At 38.6% G+C, this 25,738-nt stretch overlaps 1 protein-coding gene across 2 annotated transcripts in view; it reads left to right on the top strand.

Annotated features, from left to right (window-relative positions):
• The first annotated feature begins 11,061 nt into the window (after positions 1-11,061).
• Positions 11,062-25,738, top strand: part of sash1a (SAM and SH3 domain containing 1a) — a 392,361-nt gene continuing 377,684 nt past the window's right edge. For both annotated transcript variants that reach the window (XM_088933877.1, XM_088933868.1), the window contains exon 1: positions 11,062-11,565. In XM_088933877.1, coding sequence (XP_088790003.1) covers positions 11,062-11,565 — 504 coding nt within the window. The remainder of the gene's footprint in view (positions 11,566-25,738) is intronic.

Here is a 25,738-nt window from a genome sequence, read left to right as displayed (position 1 = left end):
TAAAAACGGAAAGAAGTGTGGTGGAGGCTCTTACAGGTGGGGTGTGAGGAAAGTCTATGGTAAAGAAATTGTTGAGAAGGTGGACGAGAAAAGGAAGCTCATAGTTATTCGAGGGGATCCAGCCGAGAGCGTCGGCTAAGGTACCGAAAATGTTTTGGGCTACTCCTACGTCCGAAGGTAAGGCGGACTGCGAAGAATGAACCGCCAATGAACTCTGAAGAGGTGCCAGAGGTCTGGGTCGGGAGGCATAACTTTAACGGCACTGGAGATGTTGGCCTTGGCGAGCCCGCAGATTGCAAATTTTTTGCAAAGACGAAGGAAGAAGGAAGTGTGCACGGGCCTGGTGAGAATCGGAAGGAAAGGCCGTCGAGTAAGATGTGGGTGGAAGAGGGGTCGGGGTGACAGAGCAGGCCGAAAGCAAGAGCGGGGATGTCGATTGGGGTAGACGGAAAAGCCAGTAGTCTTTTGGGAACGCTGAAGGTGGAGCGAGCATGGAAGGGCCGGCGGGGGCAGGCAGAGCGAGCATTAGCTTCGCCGCAGAAGCTGGAAATGTGAAGGAAGCGACGAAGGGGGGAGGTATGTGTAGAGGAATTGAAGATGTTGGAAATTTGTGGGCCTCTGATCATCACGATGGGGCGACTGCGAACATCTTTGGACCGGGAAGGTTTGAAGAAGACCTGGCGGGAGAATAGATGCTGTGGGGGAGAAGGGGCGGAGTCAGGGTTGGGCTTGCGGACGGTATCTGGGCAAAGATTTGATGAATGTGTCCAAGAGGAACAGAAGTCGCAGGAAAGAGCTTGGACACCGGTGAAAGTGCGGCAGTAAAGCTCAATGTCGAGGGCTCCCCAGTACGTGTGCTGGTTCCATTGGAGTAGGCGGGCAGCGGCCTCGGCCAAGAACTGCTTATGGTAATCGTAGAACAGGGAGCCCTTGGAGAGGACAGATAGATCGGGGATGCTGTGCGTGTAATCGTCGAGTTCCTGACGACGTTGGGGAAAGGCGGAGCACGTGATGTCGTGGAAAATGCTGAAAGCCAAGCAGAAGTCGAAAATTCGAAGGACTGAAGCAGAGTGAGGTTCAGAAGATTTGAGAGTAGCGGAAATCGAGCCGCGGTCGACTGTTCTAGAATCGGAGTTGCAAGTGGAGGAAGAGAGAAGGTGAGCTAGATTGACGTCCGCCTCAGAAGTTGCTGCCGGAGTGAAAAGGGAATGGGAGGAGGACTAAACTTTAGTGCGTTAGGAGGAGCTGGGAGAGGAACGGCTGTTCGGAGAGGAAAGTCCTTAGTAAAGGGGAGATTGGAATCCAGGGCCGAAGGCATAGGATGATGGATGCCGTGTTGGACACCGGGGAAGGGAGAAGATGAGGAGGGAAGAAGAGCGGAAAGCAGATTGTGGTAGGAGAGGTTTGACGGATCTGGGGCCTGAAGCTCGGTGGCTTGGGATATGGAAGCTGAAGACTGTTGAGGAAATGAAGCAGGGGCGAAGGCTGCGTTAAGGACTGAGGAGGCTGCCGAGTCGTCTTGGACGCCAGGGGAGGGTAAGGGCCGCCTGCTGGCTGAGCTGGGGGTCGTTTACTAGCTGGCCTTCGGGCCGTGGAGACAGCAGCAGGGGCTGAAAGAAAAGAAACCGGGGCCGAAGGCACCAAGCTGGCGGAGCTTGAGCCGTGTTGGACGCCGGAGGTAGAGACAGAGGAGAGTGCAGAAATTAGATTAAGCGGAGAAGGGGGGGGGGAGGGGCGTGAGCCTGGGGCCTTAGACTCTGAAGCAAGGAGATTAGGGCAGGAGGCTGGGTGCAGTTGTTCAGCAGAGGGATGGATTGCTTGGGGGAAGAGACAGACACGGACATATCAGGACAAGACAAGACAGAAGATGCGACAGGCAGAGGCGCGGGCGGCCTCGGGGTCCTCACGTTGGGATGAGTGGCGGCAGCGCGGGTGATGTCATCAGAGGGCGCCGGGGGAAGCTGGGGAGTTGATGTTTCCTTGTGTAGACTGCGGTTAACTACAGGGAAAACAAGCTTTTTTTTTTGGAAGCGTTTCTTTTAAAATGGACGCCGTGTTTTCGAAGTATCCTCTGGAGGCTTGCTACGGTCCGGTTGGAAGTCGCGAGGGATGATCCAGGAGAAGGGGGAACCGATGTGCGTGAAGCGCGGCGGCAGGGACATCCTCGAGAGAAGCGGGGGTTATTTGGAGATTTTGCCGTGGAGGAACGGGGAGGCTGGGTTTGTAATGAGAGAGGGACTACGACGGCGGAACGCAGTCTTCGGCGAGGAGTTGGATCTTGTGAGGACTGGCTGGGAGATGAGCAGCGCTGATGTGGCACGGCGGCTGAAGGAAGCGATGAGACGGAGGTGAGGGGAGCTGTGGGGGGTGGACTGGACGAGAAGGGTAGGAGAGTCTCCTGTGCTGCAAAAAGGTCTTCATCGGAGCGGCGGATTTGTAGATCCATGAGAACGGAGCACGGATTCGAGCTAGGCGAAGACAAACCATGCAGAAAATGAACGAGGAAGAGGAGAGAGTGACGTTTGATATTTATGGAGACCGGTTGCTTACGTCAGGATTAGTGAGAATTGCGGCAGCTGTGTCGAATGAGCGCGGCTGCCTTCATTCCTCCCGAACTTTCATTAAAAACTCCATTTAAACTAAGTTATAATACATTTAATTACTTTTATATTTTAAAGAAGGACACGTTTTGCAGAATCCTAAGAAACCCACTGTATCTTCTTATAAGCAAGGAAAGAACTGGCTCTTTCAGCCTACAGTATCTGAGTCCAATGACAACACATTGCAAATTAGCAGCAAGTAGTCTGTCCTGTAGTTTCATTTTGGAAATACTGTATGTTAAATAAATGAAAATTATTTTCCCATCGCATTCTAATCATGACCTTACTATGTAAAATCAGGCCACTCTGTAGAGATGGTAAATGCTAAATTAGGCTGTAAAAAATAATATGATTACCTTAATACATTTCCCTTGTCTTTCCTGTAAAGCAAAAATAGAATACTGTTAACCCTGTTTTCTATCCATCCATTTTCTATCCACTTCATCCAATTCAGGATCACAGAGGAGCTGGAGCCTATCCTGCTAAGTAACAGGCAAGGCAGGACACACACAAATACAGTATAAACACCCAGAAGCCAATTACCCAACAGGATGTCTTTGGACTGTGGGAGTAAGCCAGACCACCTGAAGGAAACCAACAGATCCAGCCATTCAGAATGAGTGGGGTATACTGCAGTACCACAGCTTTTTAAAAATACTCAGTTGTGGGACTGCACTACTTTGTAAACCAGACAGGTAGAGCAGTGAAAGCTTAACATGGTGTGTGGAGCATTTGGGCTGTCACCAGAAAATGCCAGGTCTCGAATCGTGGTCAATGCTGAGGGACAATCTTTTTCAAATTACAGAATTTAAGTTGTATACTGTTTAGCCTTTTATTAATTTTAAACTGTGTATTACAGCATGCTAAATATTAAACTAATTAAAAAGTAGGTATGTTTTATAAAAGCAAGATTGCTCGGTTGGATATATAAAAAGAGTTTTTTGTTATTATACTACAGCTTTTGAATGTGATGTGCCTCTTTCAGGTTTACATATACATAGTGAAAATCTAAAGGTAATTTGGTAGCCGAAAATAAGTAGTATAGAAAGAAGTATAACATAATATATACCTAATGTACACACAGTAGATGGAAGTGGTAGCTAAATATAAAAAAGTGCACAACAGTATTCCTCCTTCTTCATAAATATTTTGGCCATCAAAGTCTTTAACTTGGTGACACAGTAGGCTATGGAACAATTTTAACATGCTTGTTCTAACATTATAAAGTTTATATACTGTAAAAAAAGTTGTACTGATTTCATACCACAGTAATGTGGAATGTGGAATTGTGTAACTAAGCACCTAAAATATCACTAGTGGATATTTTGGAAACATTTTGACATTCATTTAAAAAAAAAGTTTTGTTGTCCTTCTAGTGGTAATGGACAATGGAACATTCATGGACCGTAATGTAGCATGCTCTACCCAGGCAGTTCAAAGCCCAATCAGAACATTTTGGTTTGTTTCTTACATAGCCGAATATATAAAATTGGTTCACTATTATAGCTTGTTGGGAATGTGATGTGCCTCTTTCAGGTTTACATCCAAATTGAAAAAATGTACCGCATATTTTGTCTTAATCCAAATTTCAGCAACCAGTAATAAACCAACAATCTAATTTTTAATTTAGAACTTGAAACTGTACATTATATTGTACTATATAGTACTGTGAAGTCCAAAGACTTACTGGGATGTTGTTTCTGGCAAAATGGGCTCTGCGGGAGTGTGTGTACGTATCTGGATGAATTATTATAAGTGATGGTTTCCTGATTAAGGATTTCTTCACGGTATTCTTTAAGTTAAACAAAGGAGGGAAGAAGGGTTATTTTTACAATGAATAGTAACTGGAGAACAGCTGATCAATATCAATGTTGAAACCATACCATGACAGTGAAGACAGACGTGCTTCACCTTTATGTGAGCCAATGACTTATTCTGTTCTTTACTAATGTACACTGTCTAGATGCTGAGTCTTGTTATGCAAACCATTTTAGACCAAAGCGCTCGCTTATTAAACTCCGAGATCCTGTCCGATTTGACTACCTATTCACCTCATTTAGGTTCCATGACAGTGAAGACATGCGTTAAACCTTTAAGCATTTACACCTTTAAGTGAGCCAGTAACTCACTCTGTTGTTAACTAATGTTAAATTTAAATTTATTTATTGGAAGGCGCTCTGTTTTATTAACAGACACTCAAACTCAAACCTGTGTCGTACTGTACAGCGATATAGACGTGGGTATCCCCATTAAACAATGTGCTTATCGTGAAGAAGGTGATGTACTGTACTGTACATTATTTGCCGGAACACGGTTTAGTTCAAACAAGGAAGTCTATGGAGTTCCCCCTGTTTATTGGTACCAACCCTTGATGGGACGTCATGGTTCTGTACAGATTACAGAAAAGTGAACGCTGAAACTCCACCAGACATCGTATATACTGTTTAACCATAATCAAGGACCGATGCGCTGTTTCCTTTTGTAATAGGGTTATTCCCCGGAAATTAGACACAAGAAGGGCATGGACATTGTGTGGCTCAGCATGAATTTTTCTGTAAATTGAAGAGTCATAGAGGAGACACGTTGTGTATCGCCTCTTTTTATATTTGTAAAAACGTTCCAATTGAACACAAGAAGAATGTACAAACTCCATGCAGATGTGATAGTCACGGTTCCGCCGTTCCGTCCTCCACACCTGGGGCGCGAACCCGGGTCTCCGGCGTAACGCAACAGGGCTCCAACCGCGTGAGCTAAAGGAGACCTCCCTCAGCCCAGGCAGCTGAGGACCCTGATACGCACAGTGAGGGTGCTGACGTCACCACACTAGCTCCGCTACACCCTCCCCTGCTGAACTTTGGCTCGGCGAAGGACAGTCCACACTCCCGTCCAGGTCACAGCACCAATGTGATAGTCACGGTTCCGCGCGAGGTCGTGCCCCCCCGTCGCCCGTTCCGTCCCCCACACCTGGGGCGCGAACCCGGGTCTCCGGCATAACGCAACAGGGCTCCAACCGCGTGAGCTGAAGGAAACCTCCCTCAGCCCAGGCAGCTGAGGACCCTGATACGCACAGTGAGGGTGCTGACGTCACCACACTAGCTCCGCTACACCCTCCCCTGCTGAACTTCGGCTCGGCGAAGGACAGTCCACACTCCCGTCCAGGTCACAGCACCAATGTGATAGTCACGGTTCCGCGCGAGGTCGTGCCCCCCCGTCGCCCGTTCCGTCCCCCACACCTGGGGCGCGAACCCGGGTCTCCGGCATAACGCAACAGGGCTCCAACCGCGTGAGCTGAAGGAGACCTCCCTCAGCCAAGGCAGCTGAGGACCCTGATACGCACAGTGAGGGTGCTGACGTCACCACACTAGCTCCGCTACACCCTCCCCTGCTGAACTTCGGCTCGGCGAAGGACAGTCCACACTCCCGTCCAGGTCACAGCACCAATGTGATAGTCACGGTTCCGCGCGAGGTCGTGCCCCCCCGCCGCCCGTTCCGTCCCCCACACCTGGGGCACGAAACCGGGTCTCCGGCATAACGCAACAGGGCTCCAACCGCGTGAGCTAAAGGAGACCTTCCTCAGCCCAGGCAGCTGGGGACCCTGATACACGCAGTGAGGGTGCTGACGTCACCACACTAGCTCCGCTACACAGATAGCACCCCCAGTCTGGAGCTGGACCCAGGGCCCCAGGGCCCCGGGGCTGCAAGGCAGCAATGCTAACTACTGCGCCGCCATGCTACCCTCCCTGTTTTCCCTGCTAATTTAATACAATAATTTAGCACTCAAAACTTTCAGTTAAAATGAACAGTTTGGAATTAAACAAACTTAGAGGCTGCCAATTTGACACTCACCAGAAAATGTTTGTCTCTGATAAGCTAACAGTTTCTGTTAGGAAACAGAGGTGAGAAGAGACAGTTTTAGTACTTCCTTATGGCGTCTCTTAAAACCTGTCAGTCAAAGGGATCATTAATTGAGTTCAGGGTTTTTTTAATTGCATATTGTAGGTAAATACAGGCACTTAATTCTATCTTAGCAAGTAAGCAAATTGTACACATTGAGTCCATTGATGTAATGAGAATGGATTTAATTAATTTGTTTGAAATTAGAGGATTTATCAACATGTAAAGAAAGAGCAATTATAATAAGCATGTTCCTTATTCTAATATTACTCAAGATGCATGAGGCTCATGCAGCTCGTGAATGATTTTCCTCCAAGCTTGTGTTCTTCAACTATTTAGATTAAGTCAACAGCACACAGGCACTTGACAAATTTCTGTAAACCAATTCTTATGCCTCACAAGATGTAAAGAACAAAATTAAACAACAAGCATATTCCCATGCTTGTCTGTAAATATGGTTTTGGAACAGTGATGAGTGAAATTGTTCTGAATTCCTTTATCATGCAATACACATGGGTAATGGTATGCATACAGTATGTGAGACTTTAAAATCCATGTATTTTGTTCCAAAGGAAATTATTTAAAACCCTAGAAAAGACGGAACAAAACCTTTAATGTACTATGTCTCACTACAAAGTGCTACCTTTCTGAAATAAAAGGCTTATAGGTGTAACTAATACTGAATAATACTAGGAATATTACTAGGAATGATAATTCATGACATACAGTATAAATTAATTTCCAGACACTGCTTTTATTGAATGAAACATGGCTGTAGAGTTCTTTAACTCTGAAAAATATGCCTTTTGAATATATCATTTTTTCTGAAAATATCTTTTTAAAGATGATGTCTCAGGAAGTGGGAAAAAATCAAAACTTAATATATGCACTGTACTGTACACGGTGCTCTCAAAGTTAAATGTTATTAACTATATCAGATTTCAAAATGGCACTTGAATAGAACTGTTTTTTATCCTTAGAATGGCCATTCTGGATGTGGCATATCCAGAAAATTGCTAGTCTCCTGCAATGTTTCCTCGTAATAAACACTGAGTGGCATGTCTCTCCAATCCAGAATCTCCCCATGTTAGGGCTGTTAAGGTTAAAGTATTGAGGTTAGGGAAAGGATTTAGATTTTAAGGTCATGATTCAGGGCAGAATTAGTGTTGGGTAGAGTTAGTTAGTTTATGTTTAGAATTAGAGTTACAGTTTCAAGGTTTGTGATAAATCTAGTATTTAGAAGTTTAAGGAAAGGTTTGGGGTAAGATTAGGACTAAGGAAGATTAGAGCTTTAATGACAGAGTTTGGATTAAGGATAAAGTGAGAGGGTAATTTTATTTAATAAAAATTATTACAAATGAATACTGTATATTGTAGTTAGTAACCTATTAATTCAAAGATCCCATTAACTTTTTCTTAAAGAAAGGCAAAGTATTATCTTCTATTTCCTCAAACATCTCAGTTTATACAGTTTTTCAAGGAAAGGAACATGTACAGGCCAGTCCAGAAAAAAAATAGATAGCGTTGGAGGTTTGTTGGAGCCGAAACGTTGTGTTTCTTTTCTTCTCTGTTCAGCATGGAATAAACCTTTACCTGTTCCTAATCATGTAATAGTGTCATTCTCTATTATTTTGTTAGGATAGTATTTTTAGCACACGTTTTATGTATTGTGCTACAGGAGTTCTCAAACTTACATAAATCAAAGTCTGTATCATTTTCAGAAGGTGCTGCCACACTATGCAAACACATTGCGTTTCTCCCACACTTGGAGAAAAAGATACATGGTACATTAAATCTAGAAAAACATTTTCCACTATAATTAATTTTAATACATATTTAGGAATGAAACAGATGTGTCATCTTCCACTGATTTCTGTGGTATTGAAAGGAAAAGAATCGTCCAGTTTTTAGCACTGTATGTCTACCTCTGTGCTATACAGTAAATATTATTTAGCAAACCCTACAAAGTGTATGAGGACAGGCTACCATGTGAGGGTGTTTTTGTGTCTAATCCTTTCTGTAGTCTTGTATCATTGTATGTTAGCTGCAAATTGTAAAAAGGCAGGCTTTAAACCATTATATAAATTATCTGTTAGAACAAGCATTGTCAACCCTGGACCTGGGAAAACACAATCCACCAGGTTTTATACAGTAGTTCACTCCTCAGAGATTTCTAAATACTTGGAACAATTTCATTTTGACTGCTTACTCTGGTGATTTGTTTAATTAAGTTTTTAAGAGATTATTTCAAATGACAACACCAACACACCGTAGTGCTGAAGGACCAGACACCCATTCCTGAATTTAACAGAACCAAACTAAATTCATTTGCTAATTTGATCAAAACACATGTATTCTAAGTCTTTACAAATTGATCGTTTACAGTAAGTGTGCCCCATAGACCTGCTGGACTGTGGCTGTCTGGGCTAAAGGTTATCTCTTGTGTTATTAAGTTATGTCATATTTTATAGACTAAATGCTTTACCTGTGAATTTTGATGTATACAAAATTAGGTTGTGTACATTGACGCATTAATGGAGATATTTCACACAAACAAGTATTCAACAAATTAATAAACTTCTAAAGACTCTAGTTTCTATATATGGATTCCTGATATTGAGTGCCTGAGCATATACAGTAAATGATATACAGTATATGTATTAAGGTTTTAATACAGAATTCAGATTTACTTTCACTCTAGGTTCTGCCATCAGTGCATCGTGAGCTGTCACCTATTACAATTTGCCTGCATGTACAGTACATACTGTACTACTTACCTTATACTTTCACACAGTGTCAGTGAAATGGCTGTAGTAGAGTTATACATATACATGGTCATATGAACAGCAGCTGGCACTAAGTAGAAGTGGAAGCTGACTTTGCAACAGAATCAATGGCTATGAAGAATAGTATTATGTAAAGTAATTCAATACTTGCAAGGGGGGGTGTGAGTGATACAGTACGTGTACAGTACTGTAACACGACCAGAACTTATTATGGCGACTAATTATGTATAGGTATGCATTATGATGCGTATTTTTTAAATATTGTCTAAACAATTAAAATATCAGACTTTTGTTGGTATATCCCAATGTACCTCAGCAATACGAGTAATAACAGAAAGCTACCCCACTTTCTTAGCTTCAAACACTATTTTCCCGCAGTTAAATGCAGAGGGCGCTATAGTCTAATAACCAACACAACCTACAGTATCCTAGCTTACAGAAAGCCCAGAGCACAGAAAGAACCAACTTCAAACTAGAGAGAGCAAGGGAAAGCCGTTTCTTTTGCGACAGCAAGTAAATTCGCTTCTCAGACAAAAGGGAGAAATTGAATAAATCATCAGTGTTACCCAAAGAAAAAGTTTGCAACGAGCGGGAATGTTTTAACTTGACGTTTCGGGTTTGCATGACAGCTCTTGTACCCTACGGTACCCTTGTACCCTACGCTGAAATGTAAGCTACGCTTTAATATTAAGAGCAGAAGATACAGTAGGTTCTGCTTTAAAAAAAAGGGATGGAAAATGTCAACGAACGAGGAAAGAGTAGTCACAAGAGGAAAGAACAACTAGCAGCTTTATATTGCTAGAAATTTGACTGGGATTTGGACCGAGCAATGCAAAAAGCCGCTGGGCGCTGGGTGTTAGAATTCCCGGAGCGTTTGTGTGTACAATATACTGTAGACAAGGAGAGAGGGATGTACAAGAGCGTAATAATTCATTGAAAATAAAAGAGACAAGCAGTGCTTTCTGAATTGGTCAGCGTAGAATAAACTGCCCCCCTCAATGTGGGAGGAAAGAACAACAAGGAAGAGCACACAAGAATATTCATTTCGACAAAATAAATCGGAATCGGCGGGCAACTTCTGTCATCTCGTTAGTTTGAATCAGATGCTTGGTGTCTAACCAGGATGTGGAACTACTGGTGCAAATAACGACACGAGATACCCTTTTTACATCAGCTCTGCAAATAAAATAAGAAACGTTTAAACAAAACGTTTAATCCCGAGGAACGTTAAAGGAGAAATACATTGCGATTACCTCCGGATATTTGTCATTTGTAACTGTGAAGTAAGTTCACGGTAAATGCACCAATTGTTGAGCCAAGCATTACTGTGACGGTGCGATGGTCTTCACTCCTTTTGTCAAATACCGAATACCCGTTGACAGTATTAACAAACCTGGAGAGCAGTAACTGATTCCAGTTGGATTGAAATTCTTCATCTCTGGTGACACGGTTTGAGTTGAATGTACTTTTACAAAAGGAAAACTGTCTTCCTCAAAGGTGATACCACATTTGGGATTTATAAAACAGCGAATTGAAATTACCTTTAGCTGCATTTCGAAAATTTAGGGGGAGACAACAAATCAGAAGATGATGGCGCGACGTTTGTAAGCGGATTGCTGCCAGGTGTGTTTCTGGTTTAATACAGTAGAATTTTGAAAACAAGGCTACTTTTTTAAATGTTTTTGTATGCACATCTCAGTCTTTGTTTATTTTGCAATAATATACGTTCAGGAATAGCATAAACAGGTTCATTGGAAATCCAGTTTTTTTTTCATCTCAAAATGATGAACACCGGCCCCAACATTGTGTACGAGTGGCTGAAGACCCTCCAGCTTTGTCAGTATGTGGAGTCTTTTGTGGATAATGGTTACGATGACCTGGAAGTTTGTAAACAGATAGGGGACCCCGATCTGGATGCTATCGGGGTCTTCATTCCTCACCACAGGCAAAGAATACACGATGCAGTGCGGAGGCTGAAAGAGGAAGAAAAAGAAACTGCCACCGGTCTGTACTTTACTCTGGAGCCGATGCCCCCCACTGCAGAGATTTACACCAGCCACATGGTGGAGCAATACGAGACCAAACTCAGGGGGTCCAAGTCGTGGACCGAACCTAGCGGTGAGAGGGCCGGGAAGAACCAAGGGTATCTGGGCACGAGCCGAAACCAGCACCCTGGCCCTTGTACAGAACTTGTAACTTACCCCAAACTAAAATTGAAGATCATGATTAGGGATAAACTCATCAGAGATGGAATTAACCTCAGTAAGCCGCCCTATTCTAACAAGGTATGAATTTATGGGTTTCATATCTCATTTAATAAGTTTTCTTTCTTCTGGTTTTATACCAGGATTTGCTATTGTCGATATCTTTATGTAATGGCATTTAAGTATGACATTTAATGCTCATTTAATAAGGTTTAATTTTTAGGCAAATACAAACATGTACTGTAGGTAGCTAATCTACAGTATGTAGTCTGCAGAAAAGCACTGGGAATGGCTTGACTGTGGGTGGAGGTAGGAGGTGCGTCTCGAAGCGAAATAAGTTTGTGACTATAGGGAAGTGCTGACAGGGGTGCTGTTTCAAATATTGTAATTTACTGGGAATTGCAGTAATATGTAAAATCTCTATATAATATTATAAGTTGTAAATGTACATTGATATTGTTCGGTATAGTCTAAAAGAAAACTTTTCACAATCACTAGTGGAATTCTAAGGTTCTGAGTGGAAACAACTCTTGAGATAACAGTACCGATTTGAATAGTGCAATGAGTGTATTGTACTGTATATGTGCGTTATGTGGATTTTTCTTAACATCCTTAAAAATTAATAATGGTTTCAAAGACTGAAATTGCCACTAATCTTGAGTAATTTTAAATATAGGCGGACAAATCTTGAATTCGGTATTGCCTATAGAGATCTGTGGAACTACCCGTTAATGTTGCAATACAATTACAGTACACTGTTCCACTGCTATGATACCTTTGGTGCCTAAACCAACAAATCAACACCCCTCTTCTTATATTGCGCACATTATGCTCCAGATGTGCTGTGAAAAACGTTTTGCTTATGCGCTTGGCCCTACTGAATTAAAAACAGCTTTAATCTTTTTGAAGTTGAATATAAATAATGCGAAAAGTCTGCTTTTTGTGCGTTATTTTATGGATACTGAGGTAGTGTCTGGCTTGAGTGAATGATTAAACAAAACCAACCTCCCAACATGGGATTAGTCATCAACCTGGTCCAGACAGTTTCTTGGACCAGTGACCGCAGCCGGAAATCGTTCTCGTATTTGAACAAATTGCTGGAAGGCGTAGCATTAAATTTAGTATGGGTTCATGTAGTTTTGCTTAAAATGGTGTTTCTGTTCAACATTAGCGGGTTCTCTATGAAAAGAGAGAGCGGTGCCAGTCTGGATGTTTCGATTAAAATGACCCGGTCCTGGATTTATTTTCTTTGGGGTTTTATTTGCATTTGAACAATTACGACATATCATCGCTTTCCTTTACAATTGCAAATTGAGTTACTGTATTTGTACTGGAAATGTTTTTAGCACGTGTTTGAAATGACAGTGCACCTTAGAACGCTGCCGGATGCCTTTGACTTTAGAATCCTGTTATTTTTGGAAAGGGGATCTAAGTGAACTGCATTACAATAAAGAGCACATACAGTAGTGTACCCTATGCACCGGCGGATTTTCCTAAGTTAAATTATCGTGACACCTTTTTGACAGTATAGAGCTTTTTAAACATAAACATTTGAATGGATATTGTTGGGTTACAGAAGACCGTCACTTTATGTTCAATGTAAAGGATTAAGGATCAGTGGACAGGTTGCGCTGACATATGGCTTTAGTGTTTACCTGAAATCGTATTACCTTATTATTTAATACTATAAGTATAGTTAATTTTACTTAGTCATAGGAGAATGTATTTCTAAATATTGTGTGTTTTTATTACAAACATTTTTTAGGTGTAACTTCAGTACTCTACACATAAAGAAGCAAATATGTTCAGGTGTGTGATTTTTTATATTTTCAGAATAAGGGATACTAAGGTTTTAAAAGAAAAAATTAGGATAAGTAAGTAAACAATGGTTTATTCTCAAAATAATGCGGAGTACACCAAGGTAGTGTGAAACTGCACACATTCCAGGACTGTGCATATGGTTTTCCTTTAATATATTGTGTGTGAAGACATTTAGCAGCAATCTGTTTAGCAGAAATTTGTGTCATCATAGCATTTGTCCAGGTTTAGTATTATTTTCCCCCTGCAAGTAAGAAATGTAATGATGGAAAGAAATGTATTAATACTGGTTACAAAGCCAGATCCATTAGATGCTTCAGAAGAGGATAGCTGATTTCCTTCCTTGTCTTTTACTGACTACATTTCCAAATAAGGTTGTCTGTTTGACCTGTTGCTTGTGAAGACTTGGCCAGCAACTGCAAATACATTGTCTTTGTGCCTACAGCTTAACGAGGCCTAATGCCTCCCCACAGGTTGTTTCCTTTAAACATGAGACAGCTCATCTATGATGTAAATACAGTGCACTATACAGACCAGATTAAAAATTCTTTGCTAGTGCCTGCAACACACACAGAGGCAGTGGGCCTTTAGAGGAAGAACAGCATGAATAAAGACCTAGTAGACACTAGGGATTCAAGACAGAGAGCTCTGTCTCAGACAGGAGGCTGTTTGCGGTGCATCTGACAATCAATAAGTAAGAAGGATACCTTAATTAGTTTAGTGATTTTCTGTGTAGGGAATGATTTACGCTATGTTAATTAATTTGAAGTGACCTACTGTACTGGTGCGATCAGAGAGTGAGGGATAATGTGTTTAGTCATTCCTGTAACTGCAATATTAAAGATTACATCAAGCATGGTGTGCTATACAGTATGTCATAGGAATCCAAGCAATTACTTTTAGCAGATGCTTGTAGGATCTAAATTAGCAGTGGTATTTTTTCCAATTCTTAAATTAGCTGTGAAATTGTATCAGAAAGAGAACATTCACTGTCACATAGATAAGACAAGTTAAACTCATTATTAAAAAGAGGGGTTTAAGTAAAAATACTTTGATTTAAAGTTTAGTCTGTTTTTAATTGGTTTCAATTTGGGTATTGTTTATTTAAAGTCACTGAAATTAAAGTTGAAATGGGAACTTTGGTAATTAAATCTTCTTTTACTGGCAGATTAATTACTGTATTGTATTGTATGCAGCTTTTTCACAAAAAACGTTACATAGTATATTTGTAACTGAATACTTTTGTAGCCAACTACTGATACTGCACAAATCTTTAAAGGGCAATGTGTTAGACCTAGTATCTATGGATAACTATAATAATATTGTTTTAAACTACACTTGGTTATCAATGGGCATTTAAAAGAATAACTTTGAAATACAAATGGTCTAATGATGATAGACACACTAGACCTTTTTGAGGACACTGAAAACATTTGTATTTGGCACAGCACTAATTCTCATTATTTATCAAAGAAGAGCTAAGAGTACAATAAGTTGCTGGTAACATTTCTGCATGATAAAATCATAATTTACACACCTGTGCAAAATATTTTCAGCAAATATTGTCAGTTATTTTTTGTCACTGTCATCAATTAAAGAGAGCAATGTTATTCAATAATTTTCCTAGTTTCTTACATTATCTGTGTATTGCATTTGGAATATTTTTAGATTTATTTTTGTACTTTTATTAACAGCAATCAAAACTCACTTAAAGACCCTCCTTCCACCATTTCTCCTAAATAAAGTTGTCTATAAAGCTTTTCTGCAGTTTTCTGATAAAGAAAGGTGTCTTTTCTAAGCAGGTCAATGACATTAAGTCATCCATCCATCCATTTTCTAACTGCTTTATCCGGATTCAGGGTGCAGGGGACCAAGAGCATATTCCAATAAGCAACGGGTACAAGATTGGGTACACCCTGAACAAGACACTAGTCCATCGCAGGGTACACACAGATGCAGACAAGTACATGCTCACATACTAACACACGTTAACACCACACACTAACACACTAACAACCAAATTTGCACAGAAGCAATAATATCTACCAATATGTTTTTGGACTGTGGGAGGAAACTGGAGTACCCAGAGGAAACTCACGTCAACATGGGGAGAACATACAATACAAACTCTACGCAGATACCACCTCATGTCTGGAATTGAATACAGGGTTCCAACACTGCGAAGCAGCAATGCTAACCACTGCATCACCATGCCACCCACATTAAGACATAACATTTGCAAAAAAGTTACTGTATGTCACTTGCAGCTTCTGAAGCTTATCCCGAATCTCTCAGCTTGAAGGCATGAATTTTCTTGTGAGGTTTAATAACATTTGCATGAGAATAGTGTGAGGTCCTAGAATTGCTCGTTGTCCCTGGTAAAGACTTTTGATCTGCAAACTATTTTATTGTAAAAGTAGTAATTACATTAAAGCCCTGCAGGTGTGTTTTGGTTTAATAAACACTAATAATGATGCTTTGTAATTTATATTTTTTGTACAGAAAAAAAGGCTATCAAAATAAAGATTGCATAATGATTAATTTCTAGCTGTCATAATGGTATTGAGGTGTATTGAGTGTACTGAGGATGAAAACATGATTTATTGAATTGTTTTAGTGGCTTGAATTAAAAAAATCTCATGCTTAAATGTCAATCAAATGCTTAAATTTTATGAGCCAGGTTTTACTTGTACAGAATATGATGGGCTCAAAGTGACTGTAACTTATTATTCAAAACTGCCCCCTTTAATCATGTACCGTACACTGTTTAAAGTTAGAGCTGCCAAATCTGTGAGATACAGAATTCTACTATTGTAGGCAATGCTGCAGATAATGTAATGTTATAATAATAAAAAAGGAGATTAGGTAATTTACCTACAAGTAAATATTTCCTCAATACAGGAGATTTAAATTTATGACTCCCGTCCTTACACACTTAACCAGCTTCCACTCATCTCTCTGCATTGTTGTTCTGAAGGCCCGGGAAATCAGACTAATCAAATGATCCCTCATTCATTTTTAAGTGTACTTCTTTCAGCTGACTTAAAAAGCCTATCACTTTTGGGACATTTCTTTAGAAGCAGTTATACATTAGTGCTATACATTATTTAGCCATTACATATTTACTATTGATTGACTATAATATTAGATCCTCATATAATATAGAGAGTAACAGAGTAACAGCTTTGCCCATAGCAAAGCTGAATTTCATGGAATTAAGCCAAGCCAGGAGTGTTGAAATAATGAGCAAATGTGAAGACAACCACTATCCTCAATTCTCAAAGTAGAACCCCCTTGTTTGTGAAGTTTATCTTATCTATTACCTTTTTTCACGTTGTATTATTTATTAATCAGTAAAGAAATCAGTTATACCTAACTAAACAGAAGTGAAGTACTGTAAATAACACAAACTGTAGTTAAAAAGATTTACTCTTAGGACCACTATGATCCTTTACACTTCTGGCGGTGCTGATTTATCTTGTTTGAGATGCAGTTTCTAGTTTTGCCTGTTCACGATGTAGTTTTATAAGAGCTAACTATGAGCGTAAGAAGACCGTTTGCCATTTTGTCAACACAAATATATGTTTGTATATGGTGATACCAGAACATATCAGAACCACCCATAACAGAACACCATGTATAGCAGACAGCTCTATTGCGACCTGTGTTTAACAATACTTTTAGCTGACCTTAACACTTAACACTTTCAACTGACCATATCTGCAATATTTGCTTGATAAAATGTACCTTTAATATAGTATAATTCCAACATTTCTTGAGATCAGACTGAACTATTGGCTTGAATACACTGGGTTGTGTTTGCAAAATGTTTTGACAATAGTGCACACATAGCCTTTCAATTTCTGGAACCAAGGCCTTGCAAAAAGGACTTGAAAACAGTTTTAAAAACCTATGCCTAAAGTATGTTCTTTTTCTAGGAAAATAGTTAATTTAAATCAGCTAGTAATAATCTTCAGATCAGATGGAATAAAAACTAGTAGAGACAGGGAATCCTTAATCCTTGCCCTAAACTAATCTAGAGTTATGAAGAGCGTATCAGTTTCCTAATGCTAACATCTTGATCAAAACTGCATCTAATGTCATCAACTAAAAGATGATTACTGTAAAATCACAAAAGTGCTTATTTTTCTACATTGCTTTAAAGATGGGATTTTTTAATCAGATTAGATGTTGTGTTTGGACTGAAGTCAAAGAATTGATGACACAGTTTACTGTGGAAGACGAAAGAAGAAATCCCAGCTGACCAAGTCTAGTTTTCAGCGATTTTCTTGTCAAGACTGGGCTATTCAAAAGCTGTACAAAAGAGATGAATCACTGTTAATGCCCACAATTCACACTGCTTTCAATTTTTTTTCACAAGTAAGCTTCCACTTGACTTTAAAAACAAACAAATGACAGAAAAGAAGCATTCCCCCCTCTATGACTTGAACCTTCATGAATCTATCACACTCACAGCTTCGTACTTCTCTTAAATTCTTAATGAAAACTAGCTGCTAATGTAAGGTTCTTTTAAGTTCCTCTCTCAAGAAGTTGAAAACAAAATATCTTTTAGTACAATAGGACAAACTCAAACAATGTAGTGTAGAAAAGCAAGCAGCCTAAATGAGGTCTGTGTTGGCAGCAATAGGGTATCCTTCCTCCTAGACACCACCCCCCACACCAGAAGAACATGGCAGTCTTCCATGGCAATGTCATTCTTCACAAGTTTTGAAAATGCATAATATTGGGGGTTGGCTTCTTTGAAACTTCAATAAATTGCAGGTTTAGCTACGTTTCAGCTTTGTTTACGATTTTTTATGTTTATGGTTCACGTTGCATTGAAGACCTATGTGACTGAGAGTCATAATTCTCATTGGATCTCGTTTGGTCTGGTTTGTACTGGGAATATGTTATTTCATACATTTATCAAGTATGTCTTTGGATGTATTTAACAACAGATGGCTTTTGCTTGGCTTTTTTCTCTCTTAATGTTGGGTATTATCCAGAGAGACATTAAAAGCAGGATGTAGCGTCAGAGTTTATGCTATCCTTGTGTTTTTTTCATAGCATTATTATCCCCATTTCAGTTTTAGAGGGTTTTCTTTGAGAATACAGTTTTATATTATTGTGTCTGTCCTGGTTTTACCTGGTCCTAAGGTCAAATATTCTGTTGAAATATAATTTTTTATACAGAATGTACAATATTTTTCATGGTATAAATAGTCATAATTTGTTATACTAAAACTCAACAACATTCTTTTTCTAGGAAATAAGCATAATGTAATGTAAAATGCAGAAAAGACTCCAAACAAATTGTCTTTTGCTACAGCAAAATGTAATTCCCTCCTTTGTCCCCCCTTCAGTTTTGTTTCTAAAATTTCTAAAATCTTCACTCTTTTGGTTGTTTGACCACATCAGGGAGAAGGTAATTTTTTCCCCAATTAATGTAAAAGTACAGTCTGGCAAAACACATCATTAGCTCCCAAAAGAGTTACTGTAAATGTAGTTCTGTGTTTACAAGCTAATGTTTTATACAAAGTTGAAGCTGAAGAATACTCAGTAGTTCAAAGCCTGAGCTGTGTGTGAAATAATGAATCTTCACAATTCCTTCTTGTACAGCATTTGCTGTAGTTCAACGGTTTTAAGTTTTAAAGCACAGAGAGTGTGAAAATTCCAGTCTGAAACATTGGGTAGATAGATAAAGGTAATAAATCCAATAAAGGTAGATTGTCTTTCTCTGTCCTTGGAATTAGAAGTGAGGTACACCAAAACAGGAGAAGTAGAACAATAAGGGGTCACCAGTGAAATAGTTACTACTGTAGTTACTTTCTAACTGATACCCTGCATCACTGATTTTAATTTTAATCACTTCAAACAATAAACAAAATTAAATGCATATTGCTTTGATTGGATGCACAGCTTTCAATTATGTAGCATCTGGGATATCTACAGTAATGTATAAATAATGTTTATTGTGGTAAGCTGTCTCATAATGACTTTGTGGGGATCAGTAGTATACTGTATACAGTATAAACACATATGGTTTTATTCTCTCAATTACTAAAGAACTTTATAGGCTGTTTGTTTTGTTCAGCCTGTGTTTCTTTATGTACATTGTCTGTAAAGTAAAGTTGCAACTTTTGATGTAAGTCACGGCAGCAGCAATCAGTTTGGATAGTGAGGTAATCCTTGTAAACGATAGAATTGTTTTCTTAGGAACAAGCAACATTACACATTCCAGCCTAGATTCAGTAACATTATACCCTGAGTGCTATCTGCTAATTTTTACTAAGATTCTGACAATGTATTTCACTCACCATTTCAATTCACTATGTAACACCTTAGACCCTAAAACTAAAAGTCATAATTTTGTTATAGTCACTGTGGCTGAGTAGCAGGTTTTTCTTTCAGCAAGCTGTTTATTGGATTAAAAAAAGTCACAAGAAAGTTATTAACCATTAAGACCAATGTAAAACAGTTGTACATTATTTCAAATAGATTTGAAATGGAAAGAAATAGCAAATTACAATGCAATTAAAAATCATGTTACTTGTATACAGTACTTGTTCTTCCAATGTCTCCTGCAGATTCTTTGTAAAGAAACAGTAAAGAAGCCTCATCATTACAATCGGATTTACAGTATGTTCCCTTACATGTGGCACTCTATTTGTACATGTTGGATATTAAATTGGAAAGTACTTACACTATACATTACTGTATATTCACATATGAATATTTGATAAATACACTTTCCAACTATTGGAATTGAACCCTGTAATAAACCACTGTATTGTGTCCAGAACCATTGTCCTCTGCAAGGCTTTTATGTTCTGTGTAGAAAGGCATCACTTTGATTGAGGAAAGGACATTTAAAAAAAACCCAATTGATTATGCACTCGCAATACAGCATTTTAACAGAAATGATAAAATACTGAAGAGACTCTCAGAAGTTCATGTGATGGCATTGTATATTAGCTGTGTCCATCCCTTGCTAAAGTACTGTACAACTCATACAGTATGTTGACTACTACAGAACCTCTGTTTTTTGTGGATTGATTATGGCAGATCAGTTACAGTGTGTCTTTTTCCTAAGATGCTTAAAGCTGCAGTTGTCAGGAGAAGGACACACTTGAGAATCCTGCTGCAGTGTTCTGAAGCATCCTTCTGTCATCTTGGATGTAAAATGGAGATTCTGACCATAAATAATGAATGAACGTTATTGTTTAGACAGTAAGGTAATGCACTTTTATTTGTAAATATTTTGTAACACTCCTCAAATGGTTTGTTTTTTCAACAGCCATATTTGAGCTAATATGATTGCGTTAATACAGATATTAATGCTGTGGGCCTATATATGATATAGTCATTATAAATGAATTATTTCTGTAACATTAACTGGACAAGAAAACATGTGACTCCCCTGCTGGGATGCTGGTTGGCTGGGAGGCTGTTCCATGGCTGGGATTAAACCCCAGCAATGCTGCTGCCCACTTAAATCTGAGAGGATTGGAGCTCAGGTAAAGGATCCTGCTTAAGTCTTCAAACCAGAACCCGCAAAAAGAACATAATGATGGCTTGATGTACACAGAAAATAACAAATAGCACTGCGCTTCAAACACAAAGGTTTATTTTATTTCAAATGATCTAAGCTATTATTTGCATGCATACTGCACTATGATGAATGTTAATGTTTACTGTCTAAACAGTTACTTTGTGATAATTCTTTATCTTCCTTGACAAACAACCACTGTTGCAAACCCTGTTTACATTTCCATGCTGTGCAACATCCTACCATGTCACACTGAATCACGCAGTGCCACTTCACTTCATCTGTGGGAGGTAACCACCAGGCCTAAGCTTTTTCCTGCTGGAAACCCTATACTGTCATGGACTCCAGCTAACTAGTAGATTGCTAAAATTTGGAATTCATTCCATCACCATGGAGCTTTCCATCTCCAAGTTCTTACTTTGATAATAACTCCTGGTTTTCAAATTAATGCAATATGGCTGCTCTGATTTGAAAATTCAAGACTGCTTTTTTTTGGCCAGTTGGTTTTGAACGTGACCAGGAAGAATGAATACTTATTGTAGGGCAATTGTTTGTAAAACTGTGGTCTTCACATCAAAACTACATTCCCCACGCAAGCAATCGGCCTTAAGATCAAGTGACTGTGGGACGATCACAGGGTGATACTTTCTCCTTTAACATTTTGGACATTGTAGTTTTACAGCAAAAAGGCTGTCAAAGACAGACATTCACAAAAGAGAATTGTAATGGAGATAATATAATAATATTTTAGTTTCTTAACAGGGTGCATTAACTGATTTTAAGGTTCTGTGTTTGTACTTTTGTTGGTACATTATTTTCTGTACATATACTGTATAATAGAGTTTATTGTTTTCAATTGTTTATTTTTTTCCATGAGACACCATAATATTATTTATACAGTATATACTCTTCATATACAATGTTAGAAAGCCTCGATTTATGCAGTAATGACTAAAATTAATAGATTTTTGGCATTCTGTTTCTGTTTTCTACTTCATAACAGTGAGAGTCGCTTTTGTGAACATTATTCAGTACTTTCCTTTTCAGAGTAATATATAGGTCTGTTAGCCTATAGTTTTTTACTTTGAAAAGTTTATAAAGCGCTTTTAATGCCTTATTTTGTTCTTATTCTTAAATTTTGTTTCTATATTTTATCATTTTGTGAAGATATTGTGTTATACTGTCTACTTCTCTACAATAGTGTAATACAAGAGCACTTCTTTTTAATTCACGCATTTGGAATGAAGGTTAAGCATGTCCAAAACTCATCAGAATTCTCATCCTGAAAGATAATAAGAAACCCTCCAGATGCTAGCCTGCTCATACATTACTTGTTTCCTTCACAACAGGCTGAAGCAGGGATTACTGAAAAGTGATTCAACAGTCATGTCAATGCATTTGTGTATTCAAGGTGGCTAATTTTCTTCATTTCCATATAAATGAGGTTCAGCAGAATTTTTTTTCTCTCTTGAGTGAAAATGTAATAATTAAGTCAGATTGTTGTGTTCAGTGTAGCAGTGGAACAAGTCTATAAGAGGAGCCTATATAAGATCCTGGAAAATCCAGTAGGATCCTAAAATAGGTTCTGATGCATGATCTGAAAAAATCTTATGGGATTCTAGAAGAGTGCTTATAAGATCCTGTTGGTCTCTTAGGATCCTAACTCTGCATATCAATAATCCTTGTCCAACAATGAAAATACCTTCACGTCTTGCTTCTACACCATGCATAACTCAGGCCTCAGTTAATGGCTACACTCCCTTAGCATGTTTCTCAAAACAAAGGAAAATGGTCATTTAATAAGAAGTTTAAAGTTTAAAGGCATTATTCTTTGCTTCCACATTTCCACAGAAAAATATTTTATATTATGTACAAATAATGTTTTTTGTTTTCTCTATTACAGAATTATATTTCAAATGTACAATATGAAAAAAAATTTTGCTCACGCACAATAAAAGCATTCAGTTTAGATTTAGAAAGGAATTTAACTAGAGAAATGAGATCGTGTGTACTGTATGTTTGCAAATGTGAACCATTTTATTTTGCTTTTGTTACTGTTCTTCCATGGAATGCTTATTTTTCACCAGTAATAAAGTTAAAAGTCCAAAAGACAATGATATACCATACATGAACAAGATGATTTTATACATCTGCTTGACATGGTCATACTACGACATACAACATTTTACTTTTGTTTTTTTACCTCAATTTCGTTTCATATTTGGAAGGAAATCCACTTTTATCGATTGAGACGTACACTTGAGGCAGTCACTTTATGGTTGAACAGAACCCAGACAGGTACAGATGTGGTCCAATAGAATATAAAGCAGTATACTGCATGTCTGTAGTTTTTATTAACAGTATGAAATGGTATAATAAAAGCATCATTTTATTAGGTCACTTTACCTGTCACCTGTCAAGCTGTATTTCTACCACTTTAGGGAAAGAAAGAATTACATAGGAAATTAATGTACAGTTTACAGAAATAGGTAAATAAATTTCAGTTTCAGTTATAGCCATTCTGCTTATACAATTAGCTTAGTAACACAAAGAGTTTATGAAGCTGTTTCAGCAATTCTGGTCTCAATTAAATTAAATCTCTGATGGTTTATTCACCAAATGGGACAAAACTAGGGTGGAATTCCTTTTTTAAAATATACTAAGGCAACACAGGTCAGCACCTCCAGATTGTGAGAGGGAGTGACAGACAGACTGAAGCACTCGCACAAACTTCTAATGAAACTCCAGATGAAGAATTTAATGCCAGTGCCTTCACATCCATGTGGTCTAACAGGAGCTCTTAATGCACAGTTTAGATGCATCTTATGAGTGTTGATCAAGCTCTTTAGTATTTTAATGAACACCCAGCCATCTAAAATATTTTAAAAGGAGTGAACATAAGGAACTCCATTTTCAATGGAGCTGGTAGTCCACGACCACTTACAGTACTACAGAATTGGACAGCTCTTCTATTCGGTCTTGCACAGCAGTAGTCTCATTTACAAAGCAAAACAGTACAAAGCCGGACCTGAGGCGCAATACTCCAAGAACCTGTAGAATCATACACAGCATCCTTTATGCTCAGTTTCTACCACTGAATCCTGTACAGATCAATCACTAGGGTCTTACAAGGACTGGATATGGGGAGCTGTGGCTTAGTGGTTAGCTCTGCGGGAGGATCGTGGGTCGAAATCTCTATATGGAGTCACTGCTGCCACACTTCACAGAGATTGCTTAAGCAAACTCAGCTGTATAAATGGATGTTAATATATGTACAGTATATAAAACAACCAATAGTAAGTTGCTCTGGATAAAAGTTTAAATAATTTTAATAATGACACCTAGGGGATCATCGCAGGATTCTGCTAGCATCCTGCCAAGATCCTACGCAATCTTACAATGATTAATCAGTTGCAGTTCAGTTGCGGGATATGTATGAGTGGAATTGGAATTGAAGTGGACCACATTGAATTGAGGTGGAATTGCAGTTGAACAGAAGGAACTGACCTCAGTTTGAGTTGAGAAATTCTTACAATAGCATATTTAGCTAGAAAGCAGCTACAGTATAACTATAACAGCTATAAACTGCTAGTATGGATGAAGGATCCTCCATAACAGCCTTGCAGCAACCCTTTTTTAAAGAATTTTAAGCCCTATTATAGGGAATGGAACTAAAATCATGTTACCTTCTTCCAGAAACACAGTATATTTGAAATGGATGAATTCAGGAAAGGTTACCTAGGTTGTTTTTACAGGGTAAGTTGAGGAAAAATCCAAGAACAATTGATAAGTTGAACCAGAGAAGTATACAGTAAATGTGTTGTAGATAGTTACATCATGCTTCAAAACCATGATTGTATTATACAGTATGTTGAAAAGGTATTCAATTTTAACAGGTGATCAAAAGTGAAAAGTTTGTGTTTATTGCTAAACATATGAAGGCAAACTGCACATACTGTATCCCCTAAAAACACAGTATTTACAGTATGCATTTTTAAGTAAACAAGCAAATTTAAGATTCTAAAGTAAGCCAAAGTGTTCTATTTGCAATTTTTAGAAATTGTTTACATACTGTATAAAGCCTCTGTGGTCAGTTGTAAGTTAATTTAGACCTGTAATTTCTGTCAAAGACCTGTAATGTCAGCCAAATTGATATTTGAAATAGCTGAGGTAGTGATGACTGCAATCTAAGTGGCTTTTGTTGTTAATTGCTCTATAAGCAGCAATTTAGAGCAGCATGGTTGCTCTAGATACGATCTAAGATATTTTGGTTTTACAGATCGCATACCTTTCTTTGCACCTGATATTCCTTTTACACCCTGGACAAATAAATTCAAACAGAACATTTTCAGCATACAGAAAATCTGACTTCAGATACAGTATTGATGATTCCCTTATATTTTTGTCTCTCTTAATTGAAATCAAGCTCACACAGATAATTTTTGTAAACATTATATGTTGCAACAAGCATTGAATTTAAAACCCCACCATTTACAGTACAGTATATCGGTCATTTGAATGCTGTTTCATACACTGTTGACCTTTAATATATTTCCCCATTGCAAGTGACATAATTTGCATTGATTGTATTTTGAAATATTAATTACATTAAACAGTTGTGTTTATAGCACAGTTTATAGTTTATAGTTGTGTTATCAGTGTATGCTTATTTTAAAACTTTACCTTTAATCTTGGCCACAACAGTTTCTCGAAAACAAAGAGTTGAGCTCATTATCATTATCCCCTAAATCTGCTTTACTGTAGGTCTCCCACTATATGTCTTCCTGGATCAATGTTGGTAAATCTCATTACGCTGACATTTACAGTATATAAGGGAAGCTAGACAAGACCCTGAACATTGTACACAAAGGGAGTCCAAATGAGTTA

The sequence above is a fragment of the Atractosteus spatula genome, chromosome 2, assembly GCF_055471065.1.
Source record: "Atractosteus spatula isolate fAtrSpa1 chromosome 2, fAtrSpa1.hap1, whole genome shotgun sequence".
Lineage (NCBI taxonomy): Eukaryota > Metazoa > Chordata > Actinopteri > Semionotiformes > Lepisosteidae > Atractosteus > Atractosteus spatula.
This window is presented reverse-complemented; position numbering and strand designations above follow the sequence as displayed.